Below are 18,973 nucleotides of genomic sequence, written 5' to 3' on the forward strand. Positions count from 1 at the left end.
ATGGGAAGGGAGTGGATCTATTTAATACACCACTGCCCATGCCATTACCCACCCCACCACTACTACCATTACCCCCACTATTACCCCACCACTACCACTACACTACCATCACTATGCAACTACCACCTTCACCACCATTCCGCCTCACCACTATCACCATCATCACACTTTACCCCCATCATTACGTCCCATCAACACCACAACTACTACCACTATCATAACTAACACCATCACCATCATCACCATCACCACCATCATCACCATCACCACCATCAGCGTTGTTCGGAAAGCCCTGAGGTTTCATGACCCTTACTGACCCACCTGCTATAGGGCTTCACTGAGGCTTCACCTGGTATAATCTACCGATCCTTCTAGTCAACACAACCAGGCTTCACTCTGTCATCACAACGCAACCAAGCTTCACTATCAACTCAACCAGGCTTCACTATCAACACAACCAGGCTTCACTATCAACACAACCAGGCTTCACTATCAACACAACCAAGCTTCACTATCAACACAACCAAGCTTCACTATCAACACAACCAAGCTTCACTATCAACACAACCAAGCTTCACTATCAACACAACCAGGCTTCACTATCAACACAACCAAGCTTCACTATCAACACAACCAAGCTTCACTATCAACACAACCAAGCTTCACTATCAACACAACCAGGCTTCACTATCAACACAACCAAGCTTCACTATCACCTCAACCAAGCTTCACTATCAACACAACCAGGCTTCACTATCAACACAACCAGGCTTCACTATCAACACAACCAGGCTTCACTATCAACACAACCAGGCTTCACTATCAACACAACCAGGCTTCACTATCAACACAACCAAGCTTCACTATCAACACAACCAAGCTTCACTATCAACACAACCAAACTTCACTGTCACCTCAACCAGGCTTCACTATAAACACAACCAGACTTCACTATCAACATAACCAGGCTTCACTATCAACACAACCAAGCTTCACTATCAACACAACCAAGCTTCACTATCAACACAACCAGACTTCACTATCAACACAACCAGGCTTCACTATCAACACAACCAGGCTTCACTATCAACACAACCAAGCTTCACTATCAACACAACCAAGCTCCCTATCAACACAACCAAACTTCACTGTCACCTCAACCAGGCTTCACTATAAACACAACCAGACTTCACTATCAACATAACCAGGCTTCACTATCAACACAACCAAGCTTCACTATCAACATAACCAGGCTTCACTATCAACACAACCAAGCTTCACTACCAATTCAACCAGGCTTCACTATCAACACAAGACTAATTAATAGATAACTATCTTATGAAAACTACTAAACGATCTTAATATTAATAAGAAAAATTAAATTATCACTAAATAGACTTGATGTTATCCAATAGAAAAACGGGAGTCGTTTTCTGTTCACGTAATTGTTAATGTTAATGTTAAATAACTTGGACTGGAGTTATAATTTACCATAGATACATTTAACAATCTGTAAATGTAAAAAAAAATAAAATATGTTGTATATTGGGTAGTTAAGTGCTGTAAATGACTAATTGAATTTTTAAAGGTGTTATGCGCTTTCAGCCAATCAACGCCTCGGGAGAATGTTATCTTGAGTTCTTAACCAATCACGTTAGAGTTAGGATATTTGGGGATTTATTTATTTTTTGTGATATGGTTCTTCTTCTTCTTCTTCTTCTTTTTCTTCTTCTTCTTCTCCTTCTTTCTTTTCTTTTCTTTTCTTTTCTTTTCTTTTCTTTTCTTTTTCTTCTTATGTTTCTTCTTCTTTTTCTTTATCTCAGTTATCGGGGCCTGGGAGCAAAAATGTAATAATAATAATAATAATAATAATAATGATTATAATAATAATAATAATAATATTAATAATAATAATAATAATAAACCATAAAGAAATACAAAAATGGAAAAAAAAGATCAATAGTGAGAAACGATATATGTATGTTGTGTCGTCAATAGTAAGAGAGACAATTGAGACCCTGCAATTGTGTTTAAATGAGGCAGAAAGTCAGATCAGCAACCTGGGACTTGGTCACAATTTTCGTGATGCCATATGGCAGCAGGGTCTACCATTAGACAACACATTATGCTGCCAATATCTTCCCAGGCGGTAGTACCTCCCTGTTTGATAGCTGCCTACTACCTATCTCTCTTATTCCTTATTCATTGTTACTCGGAGTCAGGGGACAACCGCCTGCCTTTTGACTGACACACACCTGACACGCTTACAGGGAACTCAATTGCGTCTTTAACCTTAGCCGAAGTAATGGATTCTGATCTGACACCCATGACTGACACCACCACTACCACCACTACCTTGACACTGATAACTTAATGTGTGTGTCTGACACCATTTAACTGACAGACAACTCTACCATTATTGACACCGCTGTTCTGATAACCACTGGCGTGACACCAATAACCTGACACCTCTGACACCACTGAACTGATATTACTGATCTGACACCAATAACCTGATACCTCTGACACCACTGAACTGATATTACTGATCTGACACAAGTGACCTGACACCTCTAGCACCATTCAACTGGTACTACTCACCCTACACCATTTGACGCTATTGACACGGCTGATCTTACACCTTTATCACCACTGACCTGACACCGCTAACATTACTGAGCTGACACCATTAACTTGACACCGTTAACACCACTAATCTGACACCACTAACATTACTAACCCAACGCCACTAACATTACTGGCCCGACACCACTAACCTGACACCACTAACCTGACAACATTAACCTGACTCTCTGTGTTATGGTACCCAGTTAACAATGCGTTCTAACTACACAAAGCAGTTCACGTGTGGTATTTGTTGACACTATTTTTTACGGCCACCATCTTTGTACTCTCAACAGTACACCTGGAGAAAGGTACATCAATATACTCAGGTTAATTAATAGTACTGTGATATATCCTCAGGGTCACGACACCTGGAGAGAAAGGTCATTGAGGTGTAATGGTAATAAGTTGTGATTATCGTAAAGAAAAAGGTGGATTAGGCACCCCCCATTTAATCTCATGTGATTGGTAAACACCCTAATCCTAATCTAACTTAATCTAATCTAATCTACACCTCTTATCGTAGGTAGTGTTAGGTTGCTTAATCCCCATGAGAATTAAGCTGGGGTGTCTAATCTTCATGTGATCTGATGAAAGGGTTTTTTTTAATTGAAATTGGCTGTTTTGACTTCCTCACTGTTAGTCAGTATGAGTTATAATTGTTGTTTTTCTTCAGTGTGAGTTAGTATTAAATGTCTTATGAGTTATTTTACTTTAGTATGAGTCATCATGGAATGACTTATAAATAATTTTGCACTTCGTAGTGTGACCAGTGTGAGTCACCAACTTGTAATAGGACTTCTGCTGTCGTCAAGGGTAGAGAGCGCTGCCTTAACCAACCTTTAGTGTCGTTGATGAAGTAAGCGTCCATGAACTCTCTAGACATCTTGTGCGGGTAAGGAATGGGCTTATCCCCCTTGTAAGCTTCCGGGATGGATGCCATCCTGGCTTGAGGGACGCCTATCATCTTGCCGGACTGGAGGTAACCCGGAGGCCTCACCCCCGTGATCTGAGGGTCCCAGAAGATGATGTAGTACAGGGAGAGGAGGAAGCCGGCGCTGGATATGCCTGAAGCGTAAGCCAACACCGTCACGATCTTGATAGCTTTCTTAGCTAAGGCAGAACTTTCCTTCTTGGGGGATTGTTCTGCATTCTTGGGGTCATCCTGCTGCTCTTCTGCGCCCATCCTTCCTTTCTTGGTGGCCGCGAAGTCAAGGAGATTTGAGTTATTATGCCTCTTGATTAGCCGCGAGAGAAAATGTCCGAGAACAAAGGGTGTATTTACGTTCACCGAAGACTGGACCTTCTCTAGAGCACAACACCATTCCACTGCTGACCAACGATTCTATAATCCCGCTTATGTAGCTGCTGGCCGCCTGAGGTAGACAGTTACCCTCCATTGGCGACATTTCCAGTTGTTTCTTTCGCATTTCGACTTATTGCAACCTTACGCCACTACTTTAGGGCTTTCAGGAGGACGCAGTCAACACAGGAGAATTGGTTAGAGATGATGATAGTAAGTATAAGTACCTAAGTGTAAATAAACGGGGGAGGGAAGGAGGTAGGTAACTTACTGTCACCCGCCAGCACTAGAGAGGCTTCCCTGATCCACCGGGAATTAGGTAAACACGAGGACCGCCATCACTCGTCACCTTACTGGGCACAGGATCTAGTTCAGTATATGAAAACTTAAGTGAATTTGTGATGCCTTAGATGTGTCATTCTGATGCGTTTTTTTTTTAACCACACTGACCTAAATCTAACACGTTGTAGGTTCTTAGATTTTCAAACATTAAAAAGGCTTTGTGTATAATTTAGTGTAGTATAGATGGTGCCTTCCGTAGCCTATATATGTATACAAATTAATTTAAAAGTACAGAAACAAGAGTAATTTCCGCCTACAACAGTACAGTATTATCTGATAAATACAGTACATACACAGCAAAATCAGATCTTCGAAAGTTATATTATTCAGTAACAGAACTCATGGCTTCGTTGCAGTCAAGTTTTAAAACATTAACTTTATGTTTATACCTTATCTTTAATACTACATTGACCCAGCAGTCCCCGCTGTCTAAGTTGGGTAACACTAATTAAAAATTTTATAACATGAAAATTGACGAACTTGGTACCATGAAAATTACCTTATATTTCTCCTTATTTAGTGACGCTAAGATACAAACAGTTTAATGTAATTTAAATTTACAACGATGACCTAATTCATGCGTTTAATACTTACAACAGATTACTATGATACTTGTAGTGGCTATTAATTCCACTCAGAAGCTGTGAAAATAAGTATTTCATACCAAAACCTTAACGGCACTAGACCTAAGTAGAATCTGGGCCTTCATCTGGTCTCCCTCCCTCCCTTCCTCCCTCAGCGTCTCAGCTATGGTGGGGCTTCAACACCGCCCTAACCTGAAGCCATAGAACACTCATCTGCATAATAGACTGACTGCGCATGTTGTTTTCCATAGATAAGTTCAGCTTTTAGTATTATTATTATTATTATTATTATTATTATTATTATTATTATTATTATTATTATTATTATTATTATTATTATTATTATTATTATTATCATTATTATTATTATCATTATTATTATTATTATTATTATTATTATTATTATTATTATTATTATTATTATCATTATTATTATTATTATCATTATTATTATTATTATTATTATTATTATTATTATTATTATTATTATTATTATTATTATTATTATTATTATTATGTTGTTGTTGTGGTGGTTGTGGTTATAATCACTTTGTACTTTTATATTTATAGTATGTACAGTACATTAATACGTTTACACAGACAACATTACCACCAACTATGTCACAGCCACTAACAACACTGTTACCAACGCTGTCCACCAAAGCCACTGCCATGATTGTTATTGTTATCATAGAGGTGTTATTGTTGTAAAGTGTTTGTTGTGTTTCTAACAGCCTTATATATGACTCATTTTGTTTTACAGTTACCACATTGTTTACAGAGCAATTGTAGGTGGGAACAGTTAGGGTGTAGTGAGGATTGATCGACTCTCACCAGTTAGATGTGCCAGTAAGAGCTCTTGTTATGGTTTTACTGGGAGTAGGAAAACGCATGTGGATTTAGGTAGAGCATCAGCTCAGTTTCGATGTCATTATAGAAAGTCATGATTGTGTTGTAGCTTAAAGGATACAGGTAAAATTACGTTCCGGAGGTCCTATATGGCAAAGGATCTCTCTTCCCTTCCTACTTCTATTTAATCGTGTTGTTATATGTATCTCCAGGGCCGGATTAAGCTTAATAGGGGCCTGGGGCACAGATCAACTTGGGGCCCCCTACCCTCAAGGTATATATAAATAACAAGAACAAAATATACCCAAATATATCAATGATTTCATCAATACTAAGCTTATGCAAAATAACACATTAATGTTCATAAGAGACAGAAAATTGAGACGTTGCTAGGACATCGTTGAACGAAGTTCATGTTTTATACGCTTCAACTTCGAGAATGCTTGGATTTGGGGGCCCCTTAGAGTCGGGGGCCTGAGGCTAGTGCCTCAAGTGCCTCTTGGTTAATCCGGCACTGTATATCTCCGTTCCTATACATTCATTTTCACGTGTGCTTACTGTTAAACATAGAACATTTTAGTATATAGATGGTTAAAAGAAAGAGATGGGTGGGTGAAAATGTAGCTAGGGGGTGGGGGGGGGGTTTCCTAGCGCTTATGTTTATGTTACCCCTGCAGAAAAGACACTTCCGCTCTTTCTCAATGGTGTGTAAGTTTTCTATGTTACAGTAATAAACACTCCGGTCATAAACATAATACATTACTGCATATCCGACTAAGCTTGGAAACGCCCTCTCTTTCAATTGAGATGTTTGCTATAATAACTGTGGTTAAATTAGAGTACATAAGATTAGATTAGGCTAAGTTACGTTAGACGTGACGCTACCCACTAATAGTTTAATATTATTACATATTTGATAGTATGTATTTAGAAGTCATTTTGAATTTTCCAGAAAAAATATATACAGTATACATTATCGTTCTATCGCATTTATAACCTTTTAACATTATGGAACAATAGAGGTGTTAGAGTCACTGCTCAGTAGACGCCACAGTAACCTAAGATTTGTTGTTCATCATCTCTGAGTTACCCTAAAGAGTGTTTTAAATGCCAAAAGCGCCCGTGTGTAGGACCCAGGCCACGAAGTCTCACTCCAGCGACGTTTGCAACCCGGATTTAAAACAGTGTGGTAATGCCTACGGTAATATTTAGCTTCCATGCTCGGTCTTAATATTTACTCTTCCCATTTTTATTAAACATTTACTAAACATTACGTACTTGTTATTACAGAAACATCTGACTGGCGTTAAGAAGGATGATTTTGAACTCTGAATCACGTTCATGCACTTGTGAATAACAGGGTCGAGTGGTTGTTGAGACGTGGCCGCGTGTGAGACTACATCATTATACCGCGAATGAAAGATAACGTGAATCACACTAACATAACCATCATAGTCTGTTTCTTTGTTTGTCATCTTCCAGAAGTGGTTCAGTGCCTCACCTCACAGCTACCGTTCATAACACACTCCGCCACTGCTCGCTGTATAGGAACTAAACACAGTTCTACCAAGACCAAATTTTACTTGACATTAACTAATATGAAAATAAACTTTACCATATATGAACTAACATGAAAGAAAAAAAATTCACCAGATATAAACGAATCCCTATTAATGCATAACACTGAAAACAAAAGGTTGTCCCTATTTGACAAAAACATCAGATGCGTTTTAATGTTTCACCAGACGATTATCCCTATTTAGATTATAGCGTTACATAATATAACTACATCACACTCACACAATATTATATACTATGAGGTATATGTGCTGTAAACACTATATTATTAATAGATACTAATATTACCAGATATTACTCGAGATAAAGATCAATAATATTTATAACTTTTGTATCAAGATAATATTTCTCTGTTAAGATTCTTCTCACTCTTATTTTCATGTTTTTTTTTTCATGGGTATATTTTTTTTGTTCAAGAATTAATATATGAATTTTTATATAGCGTTATAAAAGTTGTGTGCCGTTATTATTATTATTATTATTATTATTATTATTATTATTATTATTATGATTATTATTATTATTATTATTGGCATTTAAACGTTGCAAATTCCTGAAGTATTTATAATTATTTCATTGCTATTTTTTATTAAGTAATTTATATTAAAAAATTACCACATAGGTAAATAGGTCAGTACTCATTATTCCCAACAGCGCAAATGACCCCTAGTTATTGAGACCTCCTGAGACCAAATGAAAACTCTGCATTTAGCTTTTATTTTCAGTGTTCAAGGAAGTACAAAACACACAGTTCATTTTAGGCTTTTGGTGTTGTTATAATAACTTTACGTTCTTCAACAACTAAGTGCCTTTAAATACCGTTCACAAGTCTTCGTTTCCACACTAAAGCATAATTTTTAACCCCTTGTGTACAGGTGTATGTATGTGCCGAATGAGTAGAGTTAGCAGGTAAAATATTAGAAGTGGCGTCCTGTAGTGAAGGGATTAAGAATTATGAGAGATAACATTAACTCTGGCATTATTGTATTCCATATGACACCGATATGGGATTACTATAACTTAAAGAATAACATTATTATCCAGCACGAGGGAACCAGAGGATGGATTAGCGTCTATAGTTGGATTAGGTTAGGTTAGGTTGGGTTTGGTTAGGTTGGGTTTGGTTAGGTTAGGATCTATACAAGGTGTCATTAATGTATTACAAGCTTCATTCGGACTATCAAGAGGCTCCGGATGCCCTATTCACAACTCCCCTGCTGACGAATGACTGATGCCATTCTCATAACTCTCCTGCTGACACATCCCTCAAGCTGACATTACGTGGTTGACCGAGCGCCAGGGTATCGGTCACACGTCCCATTTTTATTTTTATTTTACTTTCTAACGGAGCTTTTGTCAATCTTCACCACCTCGAGGAACCTTTGCATTGCGTCTTCTCCTCCTGGATGGTCAACACCCCTTTAGTATTTGGGTCATCTTCCTTTAGCTGCCAAGTTCTTCATCATAACCCTAACTGCAGGTATAAGAGACACCCCCAAGACCTCTACCTAGTGACTTCTGAGACCTAGAGAGTTAATTAATACCTATACGAGTGTCCATCTGATCCAGCTCTTATAAATATCACGACGATGGAAAAATTAAAATTAAATAACCTCATCCAAAAAAAAAATGATGTTTTTCACCCATAATCATCATAAATTAACTTAGAAATTGTATAAAACTTGATAATTAATATTTAAGGAATGGTTATTAAGGAGTACAGAGAGCAAACTAAAATCTATTGGTGATTGTTCTATTAAAAATCATTACAGTCTTTAACAAACATCAGCGCTCGGGTGAGGTAACATCTGTTTAATATCTGTCTGTAGACGGTATAACCGGTAGGAGTCATCATCCTTACATTGAGGATATAGACAGATCTTTATCGTAAACAGGATAGGGAGATTTTATCATACACAGGTTAGACAGACTTCATCATAAACTGAATAGACAGATCTCATCATACATAAATTAGACAGAATTCATCATACACAGGAATAAACAGTCTATCATACACGGGATAGACAGAATTTATCATACAGGAAGTAATCAGAAATACATCATACACGGAAATACCTGCAAACCATATCATACAGAAACTACCAAGTGATCATTCTGGAAGGCGGTCAAATTGAGGTCAAGACGCCTGGAAACGGACGCTCCAGAGTGGGCAAGAATCCAGGAGGGGTTAGCGTGGGTGGGGACGGTGGGGGTAGGGGTGGGTGGGGAGGCATGGGCAGGGAGGATGACCCCACTTGGTTCTCTGAGCCACCTACTGCCCTGAATGTGGGTCAGCCTAAGCTGGAGTTCAGACCATTACTCTTAGGGCGGCGGGGGGGAGATGGGGGGGTGAGGGAGGAGATGAGGGGTGAGGGAGGGAGATGAGGGTGAGGGAGGGTGCGGAGGATGGGGATTGGAGTGTGTGTATGAAAGGGGGAGGGAAAGATAAAGATAGAGAGAAGAAAAAATGAAGGATGAAGATGGAGAGAGATAGAGAGGGGAGGGAGACAGAAAGGTAGAGAGAGAGGAGAAAAAAGAAGATAAGGGGAGATAAAGAGAAAAGAGGAAGAGAGAGATAGAAGAGAGGGAAGGAGAGAGAGGGAAAGTGAAAAGCGAAAATATGAGAAAAAAAGTGAAAGGTGGAATCAAAAAGAGAATACAGGAGAGAGAAAAGGCAAATGAAGAGAAAGAAAGAGAGAAGTGGATAGAGGAAAGGAGAGAAAGAGAGAATAGCACAATGTTAACGTTATTGAGCCATAGTTTCAGGCGAGAAGCTAAGAATTGGAGGAAAAGAGAGAGAGAGAGAGAGAGAGAGAGAGAGAGAGAGAGAGAGAGAGAGAGAGAGAGAGAGAGAGAGAGAGAGAGAGAGTCGGCAATATTTAAAGTTTGTCAGCTATTATTTATGGGAGGCTGAAGTGGCTGGAGTCCATATGCAAGAGAGAGAGAGAGACAAAGAAAGAGAGATAGACAGACGTCGATAGAAAGAGAGAGGGAGGGAGGGAGGGAAAGAGAGAGACTGGAGCCATAAAGCTAGTGTGTTATTTATTTGGGGCCAGGGGTGGAGAGAGAGAGAGAGAGAGAGAGAGAGAGAGAGAGAGAGAGAGAGAGAGAGAGAGAGAGAGAGAGAGAGAGTGTGTGTGTGTGTCATAGAAATATTGATGCAACTCGTTTATTGCAACAATTATAATAAGCTCATTGATTTTATTGCAACCTAATTACTAATAGATTATGATGATACTAATTATATATAGATAATTATAATCACCACTTAAACAACAATTTGATCTTCATTTACAATAGACATTTAAATCCCAAATTCCCAAGTTCTAAATCTTTAAACTTTTAAGAACATATAAAAAAAAGCAGCTCGAGTTTCATACAAGTAAAACAAAGTAAGTCAAAGTCTTACGGGGAAAGTTTATTTGATTTTAGTGAAAGTAAGTGAAAGTTCAGGGTCAAAGAGTCGATACTGTGCTTTCATTGGGAATTTCCTCCTGTTAAAAGGGTTTATTTTCTCTTCATGGTAATAAAATTCTAATGTGTGAGGAGAGTTTGTCATGGAGACGAGACATAATATGTATGAAAAGAGAGACAGAGAGAGGAGAGATGGACAGATAGACAGAGAGACAGAGACAGATACATCAAGAGACAGACAGACATATTGACAGAAAAAGAAATCCAGACACAGAAAATACACAAACTTAAGAATCAGATGAAGACAGACATACGAAGACATACACAAACAGACACAAACAGACATAGATTGATAGACACACACACAGACAGACACAGACACAAACAGAAACAGACCTTCAAAGACAAACACAGACAGACAGACAAACAGAGGCGAGTGCTAGAGGCGACGGTGGCTGGTTGGTGGATGATGGATGGATGACGTGAGGGGGATAGTGTTCCTTGACGCAGGGACATCCAGTCACTAACGGAGGATAGGAGGGCGTGATGGGATAGAGGGAAGGGATGGAGGATAGAAGAGAGTAGAAGGGAAGGATAATGGTGGGATAGAATGAAAGGATACGGGTGGGATGGGAGTAGGGTTAGTTTTTGGGATAGGACGGAGGGATGGTGGTGGGTTGGGAGGGATAGTTGTGGGTTGGGAGGGAGGGGTAGTTATGGGATAGGGGAGAGAAGAATAGTATACCACGGGTTAAAAATGTATCGTGGAACAGGAAAGGTCAGTCCAGGGATTGAGGGATAGTGGATAGTTCAAGAGATCCAGAAATGATCCACCGTGGGATAATTCTCCGTGACGTAGAGATGGAAGGAAAGGAAGTAATGGACGGAAGGAATAGACAGGAAAGAAGGAGGATAGGACCGGGGAGACGGTGGGAGGGTGGATGGGAGAGAGGGACAGAGGATAGATGACTAGGTGTGTTGATGTATTGACACACGGAGGGAATGAAGATGAGAGGCATGGATACGAGAAGGTAGACGGAAGACGAAAATAAGGAGAAACAGACAGGAGAGAGAAATAGAATGGACGGAAGAGAGGGATAGTAAGTATAGGTTGTGGAAAGTATTGGGAGTGACGCAAAGTATTGGGAGTGACGCAGGGAGCGATAGAACTGGCAGGAAACAATGCGGAATGGACGGAAAAGAAGAACGATGGACCCAGCGAGACGGGGAGAGGGTAGACAGGAGGGAGAGAGGGGTAGCGTGTAGGTGACGGGATGCTGAGGTAGTGACGCGGAGAATACCACCAGCCAGTTGATCGATCCATCACCTCTTGCCAGTAGCAGTTCCTGACACGTCCTCCTGTCACCCCGGGGTAGTGTCCTCCTGTCACCCCGGGGTAGTGTCCTCCTGTCACCCCGGGGTAGTGTCCTCCTGTCACCCCGGGGTAGTGTCCTCCTGTCACCCCGGGGTAGTGTCCTCCTGTCACCCCGGGGTAGTGTCCTCCTGTCACCCCGGGGTAGTGTCCTCCTGTCACCCCGGGGTAGTGCTCCTGTCACCCCGGGGTGGTGTCCTCCTGTCACCCCGGGGTAGTGTCCTCCTGTCACCCCGGGTAGTGTCCTCTGTCACCCCGGGGTAGTGTCCTCCTGTCCCCCCACAGTGTCCCTCCCTGTCCCCCTGGGTGGTGTCCTCCTGTCACCCCTGGGTAATGCCTCCTGTCACCCAGGGTAGTGTACCTCCTGTCACCCCGGGTAGTGTGCCTCCTGTCACCCCGGGGTAGTGTCCTTCTGTCACCCCGGGTAGTATCCCTGTCACCCAGGGTAGTGTCCTGTGTCATTGAATTTTCCGAACATATTTCACCTGAAGATTAACCACCCTAACCTAACCTAACCTAACTCAGTAACCCCCCCTTGTCCTTTGGTAACGGCAGGTTGAGTTAAAATCATCAGGTAAAATAAACTTGGGTGTCTAATCTTCATATGATGCAAAAACATATCTAAAATCGGAATATCGGTCAACTATTCAATATTTATGAGCGTGCCGATTTCGAGCGTAATCGGACCACATTTTAAGGGTCGTTTGGCCGATTACAAGACATTGGATGGTTCTTATCTTTGACTTGGCCCCTTCCCAGCCCCCTGCTTATTTCAAATAAAGATTAAAGGAATTTTTTTTACGGATTATAACACGTATTTTTGTTTCGTGTATTTTATTTCTTTACGTTATATGACACGATGCGATTTTGTTTTTTGGGGATTATTATTATTATTATTATTATTATTATTATTATTATTATTATTATTATTATTATTATTATTATTATTATTATTATTATTATTATTATTATTATTATTATTATTATTATTTATTAATTATTTATTCATCGATGTCACTTTTATTTACATTTATTATATATTTACTGTACGTCAGCGAAGAACCTCCCGTGTGACCGAATATATTAGAGAGAGAGACAGAGAGAGAGAGAGAGAGAGAGAGAGAGAGATTAGATAGGAACAAAGAGAGAGAGATTAGATATACGAAGAGAAAGAAAGATTTGATAGTGACAAAGAGAAAGAGAGAGAGTGAGAGAGATCGGTACACTGGTCATTATACCTTTGTCACCCGTCACTTTGAACTGGTATTAGTCACACCAGAGAGAAAATTGATTGAAAATATAATTCCATATGAGAGGGAGAGAGAGAGAGAGAGAGAGAGAGAGAGAGAGAGAGAGAGAGAGAGAGAGAGAGAGACGTATCTTTGTATTGAAGAATTAAACTGTTTACACGTTATAAACTGTACTTTCACACAATACAGTACAGTAAACACACTCCTGTACTAACACTCGTGTACTGTATACAGACAAGTGCCAAACACACAAACACACACATATAAATGCATGTGTGTTTGTGCATAAGTTCGTATTCAAATGTGTTCACGTGTAGGTGTATCGGGGAAGAATCTTTAATTTTGGCAGTATTTTTGGAACCTAGTGTGGGTGTGTGTGCGTGTGTGCTGGTCCATCTAAATAATCCTTTCAGATAACGTTTTTAAGACCACTGCCATTTATACAGTACAGTATATTGATTTTGTTGTACAGTATAGTGGAATCCAACCGTACAACAGTATTTACTTTGATTACGTCACTTGGACTGATCCGCGTTGCCTGGCGTATGAGGAAAGCTTTTTTTTTATTACCCTGTGTACCTTTTAAGTATGTCTGTTAATTACGTATTTAATGGAGTTCCTTGTTATCCAGAAATATGTAATTATTTTAAGAGTTTTATCTTATTATAAATTAATTATACAGTATGTCATTATTCTCGTTAGGATCATTGTCATTCTGTCATGCATAACATTTAGACCGTATTAAAAAGATATTTTTTTTTTATTATCGTGTACCAATGTAGATAATTCAGAACCAAACTAAGCGTGTGTAACTGAAAACTAATTATAAACATTAGAAAATAAATTGGACATAAAGTCAAGTATATACAGTATATATATATATATATATATATGTGTGTGTGTGTGTGTGTGTGTGTGTGTGTGTTTGGACAATATTAATAAAAAACAAATGAAAATAAACTCGTCTTACAATTACAAACTGTGGAATATCCCAGTTTAAAATAATGCTTCTTAACTCCCTAAATAATCTAATAACTCAGGTCGAAAAATTAAGAAATGAAACACGTACTGAGGGAGAAACGTTGAATATAATACTGTGTGTGTGTGTGTGTGTGTGTGAAGAAATTATTGTGGTCTTTGTCGCTTTGATCTTCGAGAGCATTTGCTTGTGATGAATGCAGGATCTCTCTCTCTCTCTCTCTCTCTCTCGTGCAGATAAAAGAAAGCTTGAAAATAAACGGTTAATGTTCTCTGTGGGTGAGAGCTTATTAAAACTGCTGCAACAGTTTAAATGTCAAAGCATCACCAGACACCAAAGTGTTTATTGTCCAGCAAAATACCGAATATTTCCACCTTTACAAACCAGATTGTTTGTCCTGTGCATGACGAAGTAGAATGTATATATAAATACGAAAGTTTCTCTACTTGTTAACCAATAAGAAGACTGAAAACATCATTTATCAACCAATCAGTATTCGGTTGGCAGTAAAACCTTATAGGGATCCTGACCAATCAGTGATCTTCAACTGTCGTGAGGGAAGACAAACGCATGCGCAGTTTGTTTTGTTTACATAAAATTTATCCACGGCGAAGTAATTCTCTCAACCTGCGTAAACTCGCAACTTGAGGGAAAGATAAGTGGATTGCATATTTTTTTCATTATATATTTTGAAATATGATACTGATAGAATATTAATGTATAACTATTTTTCTTGAACAGGTTATGGTAGCGTTAGTAGATAGGTGACTCATACTAACTTAATTACAACAGCCTACCAACACAAACTGTGGAATCAGGAATGGTACTGACCCTCAAAATGACCCCTAGACAAGACTATCAAAAACAACGAAGATCACTGGCCTTCTTCTGTCGGTATGGGTTAAATAAGATATGTAAATATGACACACCAAATTTTAACACTAGTAGGATTCGCTGCACCTGTAATGATGTTTCTCTATTACGGTATGAATACATTGATATAACATAACAGGTAAGGTGGGATGATAAAGGAATTACCCAGATATTCTCCCAGATCTCCTTAAAGTCAGTAAATTAACGAAATATACTTTTTTCCCTCCACACTCACCATTTATCCAAATTCTTTCCAAACTGAACAGACCTAACCTAACCTAATCAAACCTAACCTAACCCATATATATTATTTTACACTCCACACCTCCATCCAAGATGCTTGAGTCCCTCCTACTTCCTCGTGTGTTATCTGTCATCTGCACCCTCTCTCTCTCTCTCTCTCTCTCTCTCTCTCTCTCTCTCTCTCTCTCTCTCTCTGGTGTGTGTGGGGGGGAGGCGGATCAAGGAGTACATAAACCTCAGAGGATAATACAAGACAAGTTTAGAAATACCACGAGGAAATAGAAAAAAATTAGAAATATCCATTAATATAAAGAAGAGGAATATAATGCGGAAGAAAGGAGGAAGGTAAGTGTAGAGAGTGTGCAAGGAATGTGTAGAGATGTGTCAGGAAAAAAACAATTTCAATTCTCGTTTGAGGATCTTTGGTGTGTGCCGACGTACCTAAAAGTGAGACAAAGGTTTGGTGTAGCTGCCAGGCGTCTCTCTCTCTCTCTCTCTCTCTCTCTCTCTCTCTCTCTCTCTCTCTCTCTCTCCCTTTGTTTATAAGCAGTCTCACACGTTTTGTTTACAACTGTTTACCTTCGGGGGATTCTAGGTGAGGGGAGATGAGGAGGTGAGGGAGGAAATGCCGCTTGCTAACAGGCTTGTTTTACCTCCTGCTGTGTCCCCCCCCCCCTCCTCCTCTACCTTGCTCATTACCACTACCACCTTCCTCACTACCACACCACCACCATCTGTTGTCACTACCACCACCCACCACTTAAACTACCACAAACTATCATCATCATCAATAGTTACCACCATCAATAATCATATAACTACCACCATCACTACCACCTTCACCACTACTACCACCATCACTACCACCTTCACCCACTACCACATCACTACCTTCACCACTACTACCACCATCACTACCACCTTCACCACTACTACCACCATCACTACCACCTTCACCACTACTACCACCATCACCATTACCTAAACAACCTACATTCACCACCACCACCGCAAAACCCTTCCTGCCTTCCTCCCTTCTCCGGCGTCTCCTTCCGTATAGATGAGACTCGTGGTGGTGGGGAGACCCTGCAACCCAGTGACACACACACACACACACACACACACACACACACACACACACACACACACACACAGTTACCTTTCCCGTTCATGATTATAATTACTATCCGATTAAAAACTACCTGTGGTGATAATTATCTTACCTCTAATAACCTGAGACGATTGATAATAGGATAGTCTTATTAATGATATCAAACTAAGACAATTTAATTTTTTTTAACTAGAATATCAAACACGTAAAATACTCGACTGATAATAGAATATTGTCGTAAGTGTAATATCAAATACTAAGATAATTTAAATGGTAAATTGTCTTAACTAGAGTAGCCAAGTATTGTATTGTTGTTCCTTGTATTGTCGGAGTCTTATCAATAGAACGATAGGTGAAATGAACCACTCTAACCTAACCTAACCTAACCTAACCAAACCTAACCAAACCAAACCTAACCTAACCTAACCAAACCTAACCTAACCACCCCCAGGTAGTGTTTGATCATTAGGTGAAATAAACCTACTCTAATCTTCAATTGATCCGAAAATACGTTAGTCATCACAAATATAAGTTAATAAAGCTTCATCTGCCTTCTATGACCAAAACTTCGTCACGCTTCTAGTCACTAAGAGCTCATTGTGGATTGAATAGCCATACGTGACACCTTCCCTACTAGCAACTAGCTTTTCAAAAAATATAAAATAAAGTTTGTCTGAAGAGCTAATTATTCTAAGTGTTTCTCTGCCATGATTGGTTGACCAGTGGAAGATGTCAAGACTAATGATTATTTGTTACGTAAACAAAAGCTTGAGTGATGTTCGGATGACTGACTCTGGCTTGTGCTTCGTTACCTGCAGCAGTAATAATAATAATAATATTAATAATAATGATAAAGTAATAGAATTTATGATAATTTAAAAATACATCCAACACAGATTTCAAATACAATGAGACACCAGATATGGGATTTTTTTTCTTTAATAATTATAAGGTAATATTTTAACGCCTCGATACCAGCTTTCCTTTGAACACCTCCCCTCATACCAGCTGTCCCTTGAACACCTCCCCTCATACCAGCTGTCCCTTGAACACCTCCCCCCTCATACCAGCTGTCCCCTAAGCACTGCCCCTGTTAAACCGGGATATTCATGTGTTGTTGTTTTTTCTTTCTTTTAAAATATAATAGAGAAAACGAGGTAAAGGGGGGAAAGAGAGTAATGAATAGCGAGAGATGGTGAATTAGAGGGAGGAAGAGAGAAAGAGATGAATGAGGGGATAAAAGTAAATATATATAGAGAGAGGGAGGTCAGTGTGAGATAGAAAGGAACAGAAAGAGAAACAGTAATGGAAGGAAAGAGAGAGAGAGAGAGAGGGAGAACATGATTAAGGTGATAAATATAATTGGGTCTTAAAACTCGTCCCCTGATTGGACTATAGAAATGAAAGGGGTATGGTGATTGGTTGAGATGACGACCTGATGATGATGGTGATAATATTGATAATAAAGATGATGATAGCGATATTTTAATTTAGATTTTGTTCATTTGTTCGCCATCCTCTCGTTGACTCTAGTATCACTGATCATTAGTTAAACTTCCCAGAAATACTTACTGTTCGTTTAGTCTAGTCGTAAAAGGTGTTTACAGGTATACATATATTTCACACTTTGGTACTACAGAGCAATAATAATAATAATAATAATAATAATAATAATAATAATAATAATAATAATAATAATAATAATAATAATAATAATAGAGTAATAAAAGTAGTAATAATAATATGCCTTCTTTGGCATTTACACTAAAACGTTTGTCTCATTACATACACGTTAGCAGAAAAAAACATAAATATATAACCTTCAATAAACCGTAAACACAACAACTACCGCCTCAATCGGTGAATTAAAAACAAACCCTAAAAGAACAGTATCTGATTTGACCAGAAAGAAACCACAGTCGCTCATGTCCGCTCCTGCTAATATCAGACAAAGTTCAGTGATTGTTTTTGTTAGTTCGTAGAATCGTGTTGGCTACTTGCAGTCCTTTAAGTTTCACGCTTGAGTATTTCTTTTACTACTGGAGTTACTGGTTAGTCATTAGAGTATGAGTTTCTGAATATCCCGAAGGAAACAAATTATAATAATGTTAACGTGGTGACCCTAATGTAAACCTTTACCATATAACACTAATAACACTAATAATAATAGTATGAACAGTAATAGTAATACTAATAATAATGTGAATATTATTAAATTTAGTATTAATAATAATATTAATCAATATAATTATAATAATGAAAATAAAACTAATATAATATTGATAATAATAATAACAATAATAATGCTAATAATGATTAATGATATAATAATTATCATCATTATCATTATTAGCAGTAATGATAGTAGTTATATTATTATTATTATTATTATTATTATTATTATTATTATTATTATTATTATTATTATTATTATTATTATTATTATTATC

General features: G+C 38.6%; 1 protein-coding gene across 2 annotated transcripts in view; it reads right to left on the reverse strand.

Moving 5' to 3' along the window:
* LOC121877916 (developmental regulatory protein wetA-like) overlaps positions 1 to 18,973 on the reverse strand; it is a 28,607-nt gene that overhangs the window by 8,243 nt on the left and 1,391 nt on the right. Inside the window, exon 1 of one of the 2 annotated variants that reach the window (XM_042383871.1) lies at positions 3,466 to 3,973. The exons of the other annotated variant lie outside the window; for it this stretch is intronic. Coding sequence (XP_042239805.1) covers positions 3,466 to 3,811 — 346 coding nt within the window. The 5' untranslated portion in view covers positions 3,812 to 3,973. Of the gene's footprint in view, positions 1 to 3,465; positions 3,974 to 18,973 lie in introns of those variants that run through there. 2 annotated transcript variants of the gene reach the window in all.

This window comes from Homarus americanus, unplaced genomic scaffold, assembly GCF_018991925.1.
Source record: "Homarus americanus isolate GMGI-L3 unplaced genomic scaffold, GMGI_Hamer_2.0 scaffold42391, whole genome shotgun sequence".
Taxonomy (NCBI): Eukaryota; Metazoa; Arthropoda; class Malacostraca; order Decapoda; family Nephropidae; genus Homarus; species Homarus americanus.